This window comes from Myotis lucifugus, unplaced genomic scaffold, assembly GCF_000147115.1.
Source record: "Myotis lucifugus unplaced genomic scaffold, Myoluc2.0 scaffold_216, whole genome shotgun sequence".
Classification (NCBI taxonomy): domain Eukaryota; kingdom Metazoa; phylum Chordata; class Mammalia; order Chiroptera; family Vespertilionidae; genus Myotis; species Myotis lucifugus.
In genome coordinates, this window is record NW_005871264.1 from 962,110 (window position 1) to 978,580 (window position 16,471).

Genomic DNA, 16,471 nt, shown 5'->3' on the forward strand with positions numbered 1-16,471 from the left:
AGGCACCTGGGACCTGGACATAGCAGCTGCTATGGTGCATTTAAGTAGAAAAAACCACCCGCCCCCTGTGGCTCAGTGGTTGGGCATTGACATATGAACTAGGAGGTCATGGTTCCATTCCTGGTCAGGCACATGCCGGGTTGTAGGCTTGATCCCCAGTGTGGGGTGTGCAGAAGGCAGCTGATCAATGATTCTCTCCAGTCACTGATGTTTCTATCCCTCTCTCCCTCTCCCTTCCTCTCTCTATAATTACTAAAAACATATTTTAAACAAAAAATTTTTAAAATATATTTTTATTGATTTCAGAGAGGAAGGGAGAGGGAGAGAGAGAGAGATGGAAACATCAATAATGAGCGAATCATTGATCGGCTGCCTCCTGCATGCCCCCTACTGGGGATCGAGCCCACAACCCAGGCATATGCCCTTGACCAGAATGGAACCCACGACCCTTCAGTCCGCAGGTTGACACTCTATTCTCTGAGCCAAGCTGTTTTTCTCCACTTAAAACAAAATTTTTTAAGTGGAGAAAAACCTACCTTTTCACCTTCATCTTCCTTACCATGTAAAAGTGGCACCATGAGTTACACATCACTTAATAACTTTGCAAGACAGGTTAATTAATTTAGTCTTGCTGAGCCTCACTTTTCTAATTTCTAAGATGAGACAATCATATTGATCTCTTAGGATGGTTTTAGGGATTAAATATAATCAGGGCTTCTTAGAAATTAGGACAGGCCTAGATCACTTCCATTTTAGAAAGTTCTAATGTATTAGAACAAAAATAGGTTGTAAAAATAATGGTGTGTTCTAAATGTTTAAACAAATTAATGTTCTTAGCCCATTCAAATATAATGGCATGTAATTCTGTGATTTATAAGATAAGGATTTATACTAAAAATGTCAGTTTATCTTTCATGAGATGACGTTTTATAAGTTTTAAAAATTCCTGTTATTGTCTCACTGTACCTGAGTCTTTAATGTCATTCAGAAACACTGTACAAGTTTGTACCCGAGGGCCCTGAGGCCTGGGCTGAATGCATTCCGCCCACCCCCAGTAAGAGACTCAGGCTCTGCCGAAGCTCCTGGCTCATCGGAGGCACGAGTGGACCTTAATCCCCACCCTCCCTTCTTTCCAGGTCCCTCTCCACAACTGCCACTAAAACGATGGTGGGAAAGACTCACATGGTGCTTTAATCTCTTTGGTCTTAGCATGGTGCCGGGGCCCCATGACTTTTTTTCATGAATTTTCAGGGTTATTATTATTATTATTATTATTATTATTATTTTCATTCATTTCCTTAGGCTGGTGCAATAAGGAGACTAGAAACAGTTCACTTCATTATTTTTCATCATTTTAAAAAATTGAGAAATCACCCACACATCATAAAATTCACCTTTTTAAGTATATAGTAGTTCAGTAGTTTTTAGTATATTTCCAAGGTTGTATAACCACCCCCACTATCTAATTTCAGAACATTTTCATAACTTCTAAATGAAACCATAGTCACTCCTCATTCCCTCTTTTTCCTAGTCCCTGGCAACCATTAATCTACTTTCTGTCTCTATCAATTTGCCCAGTCTGGACATCTGATATAAATGGAATCATACAGTACCAGCATGTAGTCTTTTGTGTCTGTTTTTTTCCACTTTGCATAATGTGTTTGAGGTTCTTCCACGCTGTAGCACTTCATTCCTTTCTATTGCCAAATAACATTCCATTGTATGGATACGCCACATGTAGTTTATCCATCAGCAGTCAGTGAGCATTGGGTTGTTTCCACTATTTGGCTATTGAATAAGGGTGCTGTGAACATTCGTGTACAAACATTGGTGTGAATGCAAGTTTTCAATTCTCTTGGATATATACCTAAGGGTGACATTGCTGAGTCATATGGTAACACTATGTTTAGCATTTTGAGAAACTTCCACACTGTTTTTCCAAAGTGGCTGCACCTGTTACAATCCCACCAGTAATATGTAAGTGTTCTAATTTATCCATATCCTTGCCAATACTGTTGTCATCATTTTAAGGATAGCCATCCTAGTGGGTGTGAAGTGATATCTTGTGGTTTTGGTTTGCAATTCCCTAAAGATAATGATGTTGAGCACCTTCTCATGTGCTTACTGGCCATTTGTATATCTTCTTTGGAGAAATGTTTATTCAAGTCCTTTGTCCATTTATATATTGGGTTATTTGTGGGTTTTTTAGTGTTGAATTATAAGGTTTCTGGATACTAGACCCCTATCAGATACATGATTTGCAAATATTTTCTCTCTGAGGTTTGTCTTTTCACTTTCTTGATAGGGTTTTCAGAAGCACAAAAGTTTTTACTTTGATAAAGTCCAATTTATCTTTTAATTTATTTATTTTTTTGGTTGCTTGTACTTTACATGTTATAAGAAACTGTTGCCAAATTCAAAGTCGCAAAGATTGACACATAAGTTTTCTCCTAAGAGTTGTACAGTTTTAGCTCTTATATTTAGGTCTTTCCATTTTGAGTTCTAGTTTTTATGTAGAATGATGTAGGGGTCATCATCCATTTTTTTGCTAGAAAATCTGTTTTCCCAGTGCTGTGTCAGGGAAGACATAATCACAGAACCGATCACCAGGTCTTGGGGAAAGATAAAATCGAGCTAAGACTACTCACTGCAGGCTGAAGTTATCAAGAGGATTTGGGTATTGAAAAAAATTTGGCTGCTACAATGGAAGTGAAAGTTTAGCCTAGAAGAGCTCTGTCCCTCTGACAAACTAAATTTATGAAAAGAATAATTACAAAAGCTTTCCAGCTGGTACTGTACTTACCAGCAGGAGAATTAAATCACGACTCATAGGTCTGCAACACTTCGTCCTGGTCTTGATGGGGATGCGGGCCTCCAGCTCCTCCTTTGTCCAATGTCATCGGCATCTCCTCCGGAAACAGCATGAGGCAGAGGCCCAGCTTCCTGTTGCCCGCAGACCCTTTGTCTCTTCTGCTGGAGACCCTCTGTTTGAGCCTCTGCTGTGTCTTGCTTTGGCCTCTGGTTTCCCGAGGAGTCAGTCAAAGGGGAGTCCTTGAAGGAAATCAGAGAGAGGGAGAGGGTAAGGTGGGCATTGGTTCTCTGGGACCCTCTCTGTGGGGTTGCTGTAGGCTGGCCATGCCCCTCAGCTCCTGAGTGTCCTCTCAGCACAGCCTGTCTGGTATCTGCTCCCTCCTTACCCTTCAGATTTCTTCGTTGCCCTGGAGTAGGGCACTGCTCTCATGGGTTCTCTGTGTCCTACAAATCATCCCACTCTTCTTGTACTTTCTTATAGGACCTGACCAACAGTCAGGCATTTGCGTGCTGAACAGGCCAGACTTCAAGCTTTTCACTTTAGAAAAAAACCTGTGAAGTGTATGTATTCATTCAGCTAATGTTGCTGAAGTGCGTTTTATAGATGTGAGATGTCTATTATGAGCCAGCTCTTTCAGACACTGGTTTTCTAGGGTGAATAAGATTGATAACGTCCCTGCTCTTGAGGAGCTTACATTCTGACAGGAAGACAGATGTTAAATCAAATCGACTTACAGTATATCGTTAGCTAGTGATAGGTTATGGGGGGAAAACAGCACAGGCAAAGGGAACAGAAATGATGGGGAAGGGATGCTATTTTAGAAGGAGGGGTGGTCCCAGAAAGCCTCTCTGAAGAGGCTTGAATGGAACTGAGTGAAGAAGGCCCATGCAGCAGTCTGGGAGAAGGGCGTTCCAGAAGAACGAGGAACATTACAGAGGCCCTGGGCATGGTTGAGGAGGAAGGGAATGAGGCGGAGCCTAGCAGAGAGGCAGGCAGGGTCAGGTCACACAGAGGCTTGGGGCCATTGTAAGAGCTTTGAATTTCTTTTTCAACATAATGGAGGCCATGGGAGGGCTTTAAGCAGGGGACCAACATGCTCTGACTTATGACAGAAAGAAAATTCTGTAGTTCAGTTTATGAGGGGAACATCTCACGGGGGTGGGGAAGGGGGGTGGGCGAGGGGTCATAAAAGAAGAACTAGTCGAAACCTAATGTAATAATAGATTGAATAGATTAAAAAAACAAATAAAGGATGGCAATTTAAAGATGGTTTCTTTTAGAAATTTTTAAAGCTCAAATACTGACTATTTGCACTGGGAAGATGTGTTGGGCCCTGTGAACACATGCTCTCTACTTATTTATATGCACATTGTCAGTGACTAATAGCTGAGATATGTTTACATGATTTTTTTCTAAAGTGATATGGAAGGGCAGGGCCAACCAATGTGGGAGGAAAGTCAGGGGTTGGCAATTCTGCTTTCTTTTGCATCCAGCCCCACCTCTGAGCTCTGCCAAGATCCAGTCATGGAGTCTGGGCAGGAATTTTTCACCCAAACGTGCTTTCCTGCTCCAGAATACAGATTCACACAGGTAGAGAAAGAGTAAGTGTGTGGCAAAAGTCCTGGAAGCTGAAATGACTGGTGGGGAATTTGACTGAAGGGTAGGGAGGAGAAGGTGTGCCAAATTCTCATGCCTTTCCCCACACCCTGGGGAAAGTCCTGTTGCTAGTGGTAAGCAGAGCACATGACTGTGTTTTCAGTGTTCGCTTTTAAAAAACTTTTTTTAAATTTTTTATTGATTTCATAGAGGAAGAGAGAGGGAGAGAGAGAGATAGAAACATCAGTGATGAGAGGGAATCGTTGATCGGCTGCCTCCTGTATGCCACACACTGGGGATCGAGCCTGAAACCCAGGCATGTGCCCTGACCAGGAATCCAGCAGTGACCTCCTGGTTCATAGGTCGATGCTCAACCACTGAGCCACACCAGCCCGGCTCATTGCTCACTTTTAAAAAGAATGTGTACTAATGAAATGGTACTATACCCTGAGTGAGTCTGAAAAATAATTAAAACTGGCAGCTCTTCCTCTCATCTCTGCCGGATGTGAATTTAATGAAGTCTCCTCTTGTCAGAGGATTTCATTGGTTTGTTTAAAAACAAAACTACAGGCTTGATGCTTTTATTTCATTCATTATGATAATCACAAAGCATAACCTTTTTTCCCCCAAACACTTTATTTAAATAAAATGAAGTACCCACGGTCATGTGAGTGTAATTATTACTTAGGCTTATTAATGAGCTCACTGCAAGGTGGCTCAGCAGCAACCTCCTGTGGGGAGGTTTCCTGCAAAAGGGCTGACTCCTGATCAGAACTGGAAAATGCTGATGGGAGCTGGCCACAGGGAAATGTGTCTTTTACGGGAAACAATGGCACTTACTGCCCCAGGGAAGAGCCAACAATGCCAGTTATAAACTGTCACTTATATAAATCTTACCTAACCAAATGTCATCTAATACGTGGCTGGTTTAGAGTTCAGAGAAAATATAGAGGTATAGCTCTGAGAATGAAAATGAGCTCTAGGCCCACTCTACGTGGTTTGTGGACATGTCCATTTGGAAACATTAACTGTCCCTTAAGTTCACCAGGACCCAAGCCAGTCTCCGGACCCTCCGATGGCATCCCCGAGCGTTCACACAGGCCTTGAGACTACATTATGAGGTGCTTTGGAGTCAGCACTCTCAAAGTGGTGTCTTCTTTCCCTCAGTCTTTCTTTTCTTCTATTTCTACAATTTGTGGTCACTTCAGCCCCTTAGCCCTTCACATCTGAACTGCTGACTTCAGGTCCCTGTCCAGCTGGACCCACCAAAGGCTGCCTTGCTTGTCTTCCTTCAACACTGCTTGGATCACATCACCTCCTTGCTCGGGAACCTGCAAATGTCTCGTGTTTCCCACAACTTCCCACCCTCCTGACATGCCTGGCAAGGCCCTCCCCAACCTAGATTAATCTCACTTATTCAACCTTCCACTTACTTATCCCACCGACCTCCAACACGTCCCGTCACTCCCGTGAGCCCCCTGTGCCTGTGGTCACTATATAGCCTTCTGCAGGCTCTTCCCCTCACCTGGAATGCCATTCCTCAACTCTTGTCTCGTTAAATCTATCTTCCAAGGCTTGCCCTTCCTGCGGTCTTCTGGCACACCCTCACTGGCCTTTTACTCTTTGAACCCTTAAAGCATTACACATGTTTCTTCTGCACATTTTAGCATTTAATTATATGCCTGCCTGCACACTGGTTGTTTTATAGTCAAGTCTATAAACTTCTAAGAGTCAAAATAGGCCTTATATTTTCTATCCCTTACGTAGTGAATATGTTGTAGGTGCCCTATAGAACAGTGATGGCGAACCTTTTGAGCTCAGCGTGTCAGCATTTTGAAAAACCCTAACTTAACTCTGGTGCCGTGTCACATATAGAAATTTTTTGATATTTGAAACCATAGTAAAACAAAGATTTATATTTTTGATATTTATTTTATATATTTAAATGCCATTTAACAAAGAAAAATCAACCAAAAAAATGAGTTCGTGTGTCACCTCTGACACGCATGTCATAGGTTCGCCATCACTACTATAGAAGATGTTAATTATTTCATATTAGTTGTTCCATGTGCCGAAAGGTTGCTGGTTTGATTCCCAGTCAGGGCACATGGCTGGGTTGCAGGCTGGATTCCTGGTAGGGGTGCATATAGGAGAGACAACAGATTGATGTTTTGCTCTCTCTCTCCCTCTCCCTTCCTCTCTGCAAAAATCAATCCAAAATGAATGCATAAATAAGTGGAACAACAAACTGATGTTTCTTCCTCTCTAATCAATAAATAAATTTTTAAAAAAGAATAGCTTTCTTACTCAAGAACAAAAGAAACAAATATTCTGATTTTGAAAATAAACTAAGGACTTGAATAGACATTTCTCCAAAGAAGAGCTATAAATATGCGCATATGAAAAGATGTTTAACATCACTGGTTATTACAGAAATGTCCATCAAAATCACAGTGAGATACACCTCATACCCATTAGGATGGCTAATATAAAAAAAAAATAGCTAGTGTTAATGAAGGAAGATGTGGAGAAATTGGAATCGCTGAGCACCGTTGATGGGAATGTAAAAATGGTGCAGCTACTACGGAAAACCTAGCATGAAGGTTCCTCAAAAAATTAAACATACAGTTGCTTTTTGATCCAGCAATCCCACTTCTGGGAATATATCCAACAGAGCTGAAGGTAGGACCTAAAAGAGATATTTGCATGCTATATTCATTGCAGCATTATTCACAACAGCTCAGAGATGGAAGCCACCCAAATGTCCACTAACAGATGAATGCATAAAAAATGTTGGTACATATGTACAATGGAATATTATTTAACCTTAAAAAAGGAGGAAATCCTGTCTCATGCTACAACATGAACAAACCTTGAGGATATTGTGCTTAGTGAAATAGGTGGTCATAAAAAGACAAAAACACTCTGTGTTTGGTACCTAGAGTAGTCCAACTCATAGACAGAAAGGAGCATGGTGGCTTTCAGGGGCTAGGGAGAGGGGGAAATGGAGAGTTGTTTAAGAGGTATAGTTTCCGTTTTGCAAGGTGAAAAAGTTAGCTCTGTGGCACAACAAGGTGAAAATTGTTAACACTACTGAAGTGTACACCTAAAAATGATTAAGATGGTATATTTTGTTATATGCTTTTTACCATAATTTAAACTAAAATTAAAAAAAAGAATAACACCTCACATATACACTCACCACCATCAATAATATATGCTTACACATTGACATGAGCCAGTAGGTATTTAATAAATGTTTCTAATACTGATGGTCATGCTGAAAAAAAAAAAATAGGAGAGCATTTCTTCTGATATCTATCACCTAATAATAAATACTTAAGTAATTAATAAGTCTAATAGTAGTGTGACTATTTTGTTGAAGAGTGAAACTTGTTACCAAATACTGAAAAGCTCTGATAAGACTTATGCAAACTAGAAACAACTGGAGCAAATGTTATGATAATTACTGACTTATATTTATTGATGAATATAATATCAAGTATTTGGGTTTTAATGAGGTGGGCATAATATTTGCCTTTTTTATTATGTTGCACTCATATTTTTTGTAATGTTACATGGTATGTGGCTTATGGGATATAATTTATATCTTTTTAAAAAAGCATAACTATACAAAAGCTGGAGTTAAAACAAGACACAGCAAAAACTCAACATTAAAAAAGTTGATGTTGTTCACTAGAAAAAGGAAATTAAAGCTAAAATATCCTCCTTGCTTTATCTACTTCCTATTTCCTGTGTTCAGGTTTTCCATATAATTTAATGCATGCAGGGAAACTTTCTCAAAACTTCCTCTGTTGCCTTTTCAGCTACTGTGGCTCAGTGTCACGCCCCAAGAAAGGCGCACCTCTTTAACCCTTGCAACTCTTGAATCAAACACACCCTTATTCAATGTGCTTTTCCCATAACAGTCAGTATCTGTCATTCAGCTCAGCCTCTGGGAGGGAGCAGCAGGGCTGGAGAGGGAGCTGGTGAGAGTTAAACTGGGTAGGCTGGAAGGAGGAAGACTAGACGGGGCTATTTTGAGAAATCAGAAGATTGATATTGGTAATGCCTGAGCAGCTACATTTGACTTCTCATATTCTCTTGGTGGTTCTCTAGAAAGCAAAAAAGAAGCAACATCATGGTAAGAAACTAATTGAACTTTTGTTATCTCTTCATTGACTAAGACTTTCTTTTGAACTTACGTTGTATTATTAATGACATCAATTAACTTCACAATGTGTTTATTGTCCAGAGCTGGCATATTCTCTGGGCTTAAAAATTGTAAGCAATAGTGAGTAGAAGGAATATAATGGGAGGCTGAGTACCCTGGGGGACTTTGGCTTGAAGTAGAAGTGAAAATGCCTAGTATGTGATCTTTAAAATATTGCCGGTAATCTTTGACAAGCTATATTTGAATTAGTTCCACCTGCCAGCCTTACACTGTCAGTTCTATAGACCTGTTGTTGAGTGTGCGATAAAGAATTTAGTTAATCCTCTCCTCCCCCCCCCCCTTAGTTAAAAAAAAAAAAGTCTTTTCTCCCCGCCTCTTTTCCAAATGTCAAGGACAAACTGATGTCCAGCCCCTTGGAATACACTACTTGGGAAGCATTGCATTGAGAGTAAGGAATGATCTTTATTTGTCTTCATGGTAAGGGAACGTAGAACTCTGTTACACATTATTTTAAAATGTAGGTTATCTTTCAAATGAGTTCTCCAATGGGCGTTGTCCCCATAACGAGTTATTATGTATTGCACATACTTTCCCCAAACGAGATTTTATTAGGGCACAGAAATTTATGGACCTCAGCTTCTTACAACCCCATCATTCAAGAAGTGCTGTGGCTTAAAATAAGTTATGAGAAAAAAAGCAATCTTGTAAACTTTTAAGAAAAATAGGTTTATGTAAGGTCTATTAAATGTTGCTCACTAGTTTGATCATAGAGGCATAAATATAAAGCCCCAAATATGTGTTGGGCATTACTACCACCATTTTCTTTCCTTGATATTTTAGTCACAATGGCTTCATAATTACACTGTCAAACAGTCTTTACACTAAGAGATGAGCTCCTAATCTTCACAGATTTAACACCTTGTGTTTTTATAAGAAATGCCTTTTTAAAATGATTTGGAGCACTAACCGGTTTGGCTCAATGGATAGAGCGTCAGCTCTTGGACTGAAGAGTTCTGGGTTCAATTCCAGTTAAGGCCACCTACCTCAGTTGCAGGCTCGATCTGATCCCCAGCCCTGGGAGGCAACCAATTGATTTGTCTCTCTTACATCGATGTTTCTCTCTCTGTCTCTCCCCCTCCCTTCCACTCTCTCTAAAAATCAATGGAACAATATCCTTGGGTGGGGATTAACAAAAACAAAACAAAATTAATAAATAAAATAAAAATAAAATGATGTGGCAAATTTTAAAAAAGTGAACACTTAGGTTTAAGAGCATCTTGACTATGAACCTCCAAAAAGCATTTTAAGTTTAATAAGTGAATTTTATGACATTTTGGTCAATCATTTTTTAAGGCTTAATCATAAATATCTAAGAAATGTACTACGCAGATCAATTGAGCTGTAGCCTACGTGCATTGGTAAGCCAGCCAGGGTAGGGTGGGTAGAGCTGCAGGAGGAGGTGTATTTGCCAGGCTGACAATTTTGAAGGTTGTTTCTCCCTTAATTTCCCTGCAATATGAAATAAAGGTGCATGGAAGGCACTGCAGGTACTAAGAGTGGCCAGTGAGACTGACATTTTCATTTTCATTCAAATGTTGAAGTGGGCAGGAACCTGCTGCCTGTGTCTCCAAGCAAAACAGAACTAGGGCAGCGCTCAACCTGGATGCACAGGCTTGTCTGCCTCAAGCCTGTACAGGAATAGTGTTTGCAAAATGCAATCCAAACCTGCAAGCTGAGGCAGAGAGGCGGCATCCGGGCTCACGCTGCCTGCCAGGAGCAGAGTGGTGAGAGGTGATGAAATAAGTTTTACTTTGCAAATCTGAGGGAGCAGCAACTTTCTCACAGACTCCCAATCCCCCGGGGACAATCTAGTGGAGGAGTGAAGAACTGGATTAAATTCCATAGGGGGAAATCAAGTGGATTTTCCTGAGGGCAGGAAGCAGGGGAGTGAGAGGGCCAGAAGACCCAGGGAGTGAAGAAAGATATTAGACACTGAATGAAAACTCATAATTGAATAGGCCCCAGTGAGCTGAAGGGTGAATTTCTCCCCCGGTGTGATAGTTCCAGTGCAGTTCTCTGGGCTCCTCTGGAGTTGCCCCTCCCAGCCCTGCTCCTTGGTTTCCACTGTCCATTTCCCATCCTTGCACCTCCCCTTCTCCTCTCCGCCCCCCCCTCCCCCGCCCCCATCAAAAGGACCAGAGCTGGAAATAGGAGAGGAATGTGCATCTTCTGGTCCCACCAGCCCTGCATGACCTTAGGCAAATCACTTAAATTATTTTTTACTCTGCAGTTTTATCAAATGTGAGATAAGTATGACAGTTACCACCTTTCAGGACTGTTACAAGGTCCCTGGCTCATAGTTGCTTCTTAAGAATTGTTAGCTGAGCCCAGTCAGTGTGGCTCGGTGGTTGAGTGTCAGCCTATGAACCAGGAGGTCACGGTTCGAGTCTCGGCCAGGGCACATGCGTGGGTTGTGGGTCGATTCCCAGTAGGAGGTATGCAGGAGGCAGCTAATCAGTGATCTTCTCTCATCTTTGATGTTTCTATCTCTCTCTCCCTTCCTCTCTGAAATCAATAAAAATGTATTTTTAAAAAAAGAGTTGTTAGCTGAAATAAATCACAGAAGAGTAAAAATAAAAGGCCAAGTCTTGGTTTATAAATAAAATACCCAAAGTTTTTTTAAAATGCCAATAAATATATAAAACATGTTTGATGCCATTAAAAACAAAGAAATGCTTTATTGTAAAATGTAGCATGCATCAGAAAAGTGTATAAAATATAAATATAAGATGTAATGAATATTTCTAAAGCAAGGACCGGTATAACTAGGTGCAGGTCAAGAAATATTGTGATGCTACCACCCCATATGTCTCTTGAGGTCTCTTTCTGATCACCCCTCCCACCCCTCCCTCATTACCAGGACCAGTACTAGGGTGAGGGGAGTGGGCACTTGCCTTAGGAGCAAAGATTAAGGGGGTGCCAAAAACCTCAGTAATCAAGATAATTAGTCAATATTTTATTGAAATATTTTAAAAAAAAGTTAATGGGAAAAAACCCACGATGGATAAAATATAAAAAATTTAAAGAGAGGCTCTACCCCACAAGAGAGAACCAATAAGAATATATCCCAAGACAATGCAAACTAGTTTTCCTGTCTTTGAATTTCTTATAAATGGAATTATATATTTATGTTCTCATTTTTGTGTGGATTCTTTTGATCAACATTATGTTCATAAAATACATCTATCAATTGTGTGCAACTGAAGTTCATTCATTTCTATTTCTGTGTTCTATTTTATAAATGCACTACAGTTAATTTATTTATTTTACTGTTGATGGGATCTGGGTCCATTTCTTGTTGGGGGCTATTACAAGCAGCACTGCTATGAACATTCTTGTGCATATGTACTGAACTGATGTTTATGAGCTTCCGGAGGGCAGCAGTTCTCAAAGTGAGGCCTGGGAACCCTTGGGGCTTCCTGAGATCTTTCAGAGGTGCCCTTATGTCGAAACTATTTTCATAATAATGCTGAGATGTTATTAGCCTTTCATGCTCATGCTCTTACAAGTGTGCAGTGGAGAGCCAGAGGCAACATGACATTCTGATGATTAATAGAATGTTTCCTGAGTAGTGCTTAATTTTAAAAATTGCTGTTTTAATTTCTAACCTGGTAAGTATTGGTAGATATAGCCTACATAAACAAAGGCTCTTGAGGTCCTTAATTTTTAAGAGTGTCAAGGGGTCCTGAAACTAAACTTTTGAGAACTGCTGCTCTAGGGACTGCACTGAGAGGAATTACTTGCTCATAGAATATGCATGTTATATAATGCCAAGTGCTTTCCAAAGTAGTGGTGCCAATTTACATTCTGATCACAGTTCCTATTGCTTCACATCCTCTCTATTATTGGTCTTTTTAGCTATTTTCCAATATGGTGGGTGTGTAAAGATATCTCATTATGGTTTTCCTTTTCTCCCCCCTCCCTTTTTTATTGATTTTAGAGAGAGGGGAAGAGAGAGAGATAGAAAAATAGAAATTCGTGAGAGAGAAACATCGATTGACTGCCTTCTGCACACCCACCACTGGGGATGGACTCCACAACCTGTAACCTTTTGGTTCATGGGTTGATGCTCAACTACTGAGCCACCCCAGCCAGGCAATGGTTTTTCTTTTTATTTCTTGATTATTAATTAGGAATGTATCCTATGCAAATAGTTAGGGATATGTGTAGAGGTAAGCTACAAATTCTTCTCTGCAGTCTGCAATGCATTGAAAATAACATAAATGAGCCCTACATGGTTTGGCTCAGTGGATAGAGCGTTGGCCTGCAGACTGAAGGGTCCCAGGTTTGGTTCCAGTCAAGGGCACATGCTGGGGTGTGGGCTCAATCCCCAGTGTGGGGCGTGCAGGAGGCGGCTGATCTATGACTGTCTCTCATCATTGATGTTTCTATCTCTCTCTTCCTCTCCCTTCCACTCTGAAATCAATAAACATATATTAGGGGAAAAAAAGAAAATAACATAAATGAACACCTGTAGGCATTGTGCTATGTTGACATAATGGAACTCGGTGCAACCATTAAAAATACTATTATAGATATTTATTTATCGGCATGACTTCAGCAAAAGAACAATATACCAAACAGCATATACAAAAATGGCATTATATAATGCCAGAACAATATACCAAACAACATATACAAAATGATGTAATCTAATAAAAGAGAAACATGCAAATTGACTGCACCTCTGCTATGCCCCAAGCCACACCCACCAGCCAATCAGAGCGACTGTATGCAAATTAACCCAACCAAGATGGTGGCCGGCAGCCATGGAGCTGGAGCAATCAGGAGGCCTGGTTGCCCTGGCGATGGAGGAAGCCAAGCTTCCTGCCTGCCCTGGCTGGCTGAGGCAACAAAGTTTCAATTATAGAAGATAAATAAATCCTAGATACCTGCTTCTAGCCAGCCTCCACTGGGAGCTTGGGTGGCTGGGGGCCGTGGCCAGCCTGCAAACAACCATCAGCCCCTCACCCAGGCTGGCCAGGCACCCCAGCGGGACCCTCACCCTGATCGGGGACACCCTTCAGGGCAAATCAGCTGGCCCCCACCCATGCACCAGGTCTCTATCCTATATAATAAAAGGGTAATATGCAAATTGACCCTAACAACAGAATGACTGGGAATGAGTGGTCACTATGACACACACTGACCACCAGGGGACAGACGCTCAATGCAGGAGCTGCCCCCTGGTGGTCAGTGCGCTCCCACAGGGGGAGCTCTGCTCAGTCACAAACCAGGTTGACGGCTGCTAGTACAGCGGTGGTGGTGGGAGCCTCTCCCGCCTCCTCATCAGCGCTAAGGATGTCCGACTGCAGCTTAGGCCTGCTCCCTGCTGGCAAGTGGACATCCCTTGAGGGCTCCTGGGCTGCCAGAGGGATGTCTGACTGCCAGCTTAGGCCCAATCCCCCGGGGAGCAGGCCTAAGCCAGCAGATGGTCATCCCCCGAGGGGGTCCCAGACTGTGAGAGGGCACAGGCCAGGCTGAGGGACCCCCTCCACCCCAAGTGCACAAATTTTTGTGTACGGGGCCTCTAGTGTTATATAATCTTCCAAAAAGAGCCAAAAAAAATAGTAATATTGGTGTTTTGGGATGGATACATAAAGGATAATTTATATTTTCTTCATTATATTGGTTTATATATTCTGACTTTCCAGTATGAATATGTATTTCTTTTATTTTCCTTTAAGCTCTCCTTTTCCATTCCCTATCTCTTCCTGAGATACTGTGCTAGGTGTTTGACAAACATCTCATTTTGTTACTGGAAAAGGGACCTGGCCCTCAGCGGGTCTGCCCAGAGCCGGCTAGTGTGTGGGTTCTTGGCTTCATGCAGGAAAAATTTCACAACCAAAGTCCAGGTGAATTTTGGAGGACATTTATTAAAGCTGGGGACAGTGCCCTACCTGGTTTGGCTCAGTGGATAGAGCATTGGCCTCTGGACAGGAGGATCCCAGGTTTGATTCCAGTCAAGGGCACATGCCCATGTTTCAGGCTCGATTCCCAGTAGGGGGAGTGCAGGAGGCAGCCGATCAATGACTCTCTCATCACTGATGTTTCTATCTCTCCCTTCCTTTCTGAAATTAATTAAAAAAATATTTTTTTTAAAAAAGCTGGGGACAGTGAAACAAGAAAGGGCTGGGGAAATGAGCCTGGGTTGGTCTGTTTTGGTGCACTAAGAAGTCAGAGAGAAGGGAGCCTTGGGGACAGGTTCAAGGGGTTTCCTGGAGATGAACTGCCACTGCCCATTGCTGCTCTGATTGCAAGCCTCTGGGGTCCCTTAGATTTGAGGAGATGTAGAGTTTAGGAGATGGGTGCCTATGGGGGAAAAGGGGGTCGGGGAGAGAGGTGCAGGCATATTCCTGGGAGGGAAAGTGCACTCTGGGACCTTCGATTTTGAGGGGTTTTAAAGGCTGGGCTTTTAGGGGAGGTCTTAGGGGAGGATCAGTAGAATATTCATCAGCTTTATGCTGATGCACCAAAATGAGATTTATTCTCTTAACTTCATCTGTCCTCGGGTGTGATTGGATTTCTGTTATCTGTCTCCCTGGGTAGGGTGATATAAAGCTATTTACTTTCTGGTTGGGAAGAAGTGCAAACCATTTACTTTTTTTTCTTTTTAAAACATTTATCTTTATTGTTGAAAGTATTTTTAAAAAGGTATTATAAATGTCCCACTTACTCGTAAGTGTCCTTGGTTTAGGGAAGATAGGATTTACTAGGTGGCTGCAAACTGCTGTCTAACTATCAGTCTCGGTGTCCTGCTTTGCTTGTCCTGGCTTACTGGCCTGTCTCAATTTAAGCCTCAAAACAATCCAGAGGATGAGTAATTCAGAAACTGGATCTGGGGGGAATCACCTGAGAAGGCTAGAGGCAGGCCTTTATTCCTGTCTGAGAATTGTTCACTGCGGACTTCAGAAGTCATCCATTGCCCCCAAGCCATTGGCCACTCCCCTGCACACTGTTGTCTGGCTCTGACTTATTCATGGGTGAGAGAATGAGGGATTTCTGGAAAATACAGTTGATGTGCCTATTGGGTACCATGAATTGGGAAAGGGTTAAGGACTACATTCTTGTCATCATGCAGCTAACATTCTGTAAGAAAAGACACAATAAAGAGTACCAATAAATATGAAGTATAGTGCAGGAAATAAGTGCTAAGAAGATAAACAAGGATAAGGTTATAGAAAATGAAGTGCTATTTCACATAGGGTGATCCAAAGGGGCTCTCTCTTCCCATTTGCATATATGCTATATGTTATGATCTGGGGGGAAAGATTTTTAAAAAGGTAGACTTTTGCTTGTTTTCTTTATTCTAGTCATGGCACATTGAAGGTGTGGTCATAAGCAATGATATGCCAAGTTCTGCTGATAGAACTCCTTTACAAATGGCATCTAATATGGCTATTTTCAGACTATTTTCATCTTCATCTCACCAACTGAGAATCATAAGTTAATCTAATTAGTTATTTACTTAGCTTCTATAATTTAAACTTAGGCTATGAAACATCAGCAAAACATAAGGCTATTAATTATGCCAACAATCACTGTCTTAAGGTGCTTTGTGATTTTCGAAGCATGTCTACATGTATTATTTTATATGAATTTCTCAATACCCCATGACACTGGAGGAATTTTTGAGAGGATAAATGTTTTGATCACCATTTAGTGGTGTTCCTGTGCTCTCCTAGGTAAAGCATGCATTCTGCTTCTTTGAAAATTGTGAGGTCAATAATTCCCACTAGAAATTACAGAGAACTGAGATATTTCTGGGAAGTATATATTAATTGGAAAGATAACAATTGTTCCATTTTCTTGAAATAAATTCACTACTT

General features: G+C 41.4%; 1 protein-coding gene across 1 annotated transcript in view; it reads left to right on the top strand.

The window, feature by feature from the left end:
- The first annotated feature begins 8,389 nt into the window (after positions 1-8,389).
- CRYBG1 (crystallin beta-gamma domain containing 1) overlaps positions 8,390-16,471 on the top strand; it is a 70,565-nt gene continuing 62,483 nt past the window's right edge. The window contains exon 1 of the mRNA XM_014463663.2: positions 8,390-8,552. Within this exon, the coding sequence (XP_014319149.1) occupies positions 8,550-8,552 (3 nt within the window). The 5' untranslated portion in view covers positions 8,390-8,549. The remainder of the gene's footprint in view (positions 8,553-16,471) is intronic.